General features: G+C 48.8%; 1 protein-coding gene across 1 annotated transcript; it reads left to right on the top strand.

Moving 5' to 3' along the window:
• Positions 1-229: 229 nt before the first annotated feature.
• tmem81 (transmembrane protein 81) lies at positions 230-1545 on the top strand. The gene is made up of 2 exons (XM_084681194.1): positions 230-829; positions 976-1545. The coding sequence occupies exons 1-2, from the start codon at positions 477-479 to the stop codon at positions 1487-1489; spliced, it is 867 nt and encodes a 288-aa protein (XP_084537320.1). The 5' UTR covers positions 230-476; the 3' UTR covers positions 1490-1545.
• The last annotated feature ends 637 nt before the right edge of the window (positions 1546-2182 follow it).

Here is a 2182-nt window from a genome sequence, read left to right as displayed (position 1 = left end):
CTGGCTCGAACCATGCAGTATGAGTTGAATTATTTGGATGCGTCCTTCATTCTGTGTTCCTTATAAATAAGAAAAATAATTCCCCTTGTCCTGAAGGTCTCACAAGTCTGTTAGGGAATTTTTGAGAAATTTACATTTTCCAATGTCCTTTGTTGATGCTTTTTATAATTTTAATAATTTTACATTTTTACATGTTGAGGCGATTATCGAAGAAAAAACGAAATAAATACAAAATCATTATGACAGTGTCATAGAAAAGGTGTCATCACCTTCTGTATTCTAGAACGCTGAGGACCTTCCATCATATAAAATAATTCCAGATTACATTTCAGTACTCTGGACTAAATCAACAGGTTAGGGAAACTTTAGTATCAGCCTAGGATTGATAGTAGGATTTCTGTTGGGTTCAGTCAACAGAATTGGTAGAAGACTTGGCTAAAGTCAAGACACTTTGTGAGTGCCGTCTACAGACAGACATGCCCAATGTGCTTCTCTGGCTGGCCCTCCTTCTCTTCCCGCTGCCACCAACCCGTCCCCAGCCCCCCCCACTGCTGTCGGCAGGTGACCTGGAGGAGATGAACGCTGTGCCAGCCGAGGTCATAGTACACAGCACTGCCTGTAGCGCCACCTGTGGCTTAGGGGTGCGTCAACAGGAGCTGTGCCCCATGCGGGAGGGTCAGCTCGAGAAGGGAGGGTGCCGGATGAGGTGGGTGCGCTGTCTGGACACGTGGCAGTGTGGGCTGCAGACAATCACAGGGTCTGAGGGCGGCCGTCTGGAGCTGGACTGTCTGGGAGAAGTGATGGAGGCCATGGGGAAGTACTCCTTCAGGTGGGGCACTAACATGCTGCCATGGGCTTAGGCCATCCTATGTCAGGGTGTGACATGTGACCGTGAAAGAATCCTCTCCTCTTCTTTACTTTCCTCTTCTCCTCCTCGTGTCCTCTACCCTCCATCTCCTCACCTGTCCTCTCCAGGGTGTCGTGGCGTTACGCCAGAGGAATCATCACCTCTGACGACTCTCTCTTTGTGCTGTACGACTCTCCCCAGCTGGACCGGGTGGTTCTGGGTCTGCTCCAGGAGGACAATGCTGGTACATATCGTTGTGAAGTCCAGGACTCCACCTTCCATCTGGTCAAGAGGGTCTACAAAGGGGTCCGGGTTGTGCCCCCCCAGGTGCTGAGTCTGGACTACCATAGTGCTTTGGTCAGGTGGGACAGAGTCGACCTGAGTCACTCCCCCAACTTTACGGTGGTGACTGGGTCTCCGTACACAGGAAGGGTGGTCCGGAACATCGTTCTGACAAGCTTAGCGGCGTCGGCTGCCCTGGCTGGACTCATCCTGCTGGGTTTGAGCTTACTTATCCAGAGGAGAAGATGGTGGAAAAGCTGTATGAGAGGTGAGAGGGTCCTGCTGGCCAGATTGCTGCCTTCTCCTGGAGCAGGAGGAGGGCTGGAAGGAGAGGGCGCACACACACACCTTCACCTCTGACCTCTGACCCTAGGCCCAGCTCACCCCAAGACCCATTAAACAGACTGTAAATCTTACTACAGTTGTCCCTTTCTTGATCATACCCCAGTTCCAACACTGTCCTACCTCATTTTACCTGTAGGTGATACTGTTGCTTCATACGTGTGCTGTGGTTACGGAGCTGCTTGGTAACATGTCTGTAGTTCAGCGGTGGATGTTTTGTTTGTAGCTTTTGCTGATGATCTATGGAGTGAAATTAACCAACCTAAATGAGCCAATCCTCAGTGGTAATAATCTACGTGGGTGAAATAGTTATGAGTGTCACTCATAACGCATGAAGCACATGATGTATAGAAGTTACATTCAGTTACTCAGATAGATCAACTCTATTCATGTATAGGTACACGCACACACACACACACACACACACACACACACACTTCAAAGGGACTGATGTTTGTCCCACAGCATCCACTACTGCAGTCATTAATATCCAAGCTTCCTGGCCTTGGAGTTTTCTGGTCAATGTTTAATGTTCAAAGTGTACAAGGTGATTCCGTCTCTTTGTCATTCAGCCTTTCAATGCCTGCAAGGATGTACACTGACACACACACACACACGCACACATACTTGCACAAACTGACACACACACACATACGCACACGAGCTATAATGCAATGCCTATGGTTAGAGACTATGAAAACACGCATTGTC

This window comes from Hypomesus nipponensis, chromosome 18 (assembly GCF_054491055.1).
Source record: "Hypomesus nipponensis isolate SF chromosome 18, ASM5449105v1, whole genome shotgun sequence".
Lineage (NCBI taxonomy): Eukaryota > Metazoa > Chordata > Actinopteri > Osmeriformes > Osmeridae > Hypomesus > Hypomesus nipponensis.
Note: the sequence above shows the minus strand (reverse complement) of the source record. Positions and strands in the feature narration are given on the sequence as shown.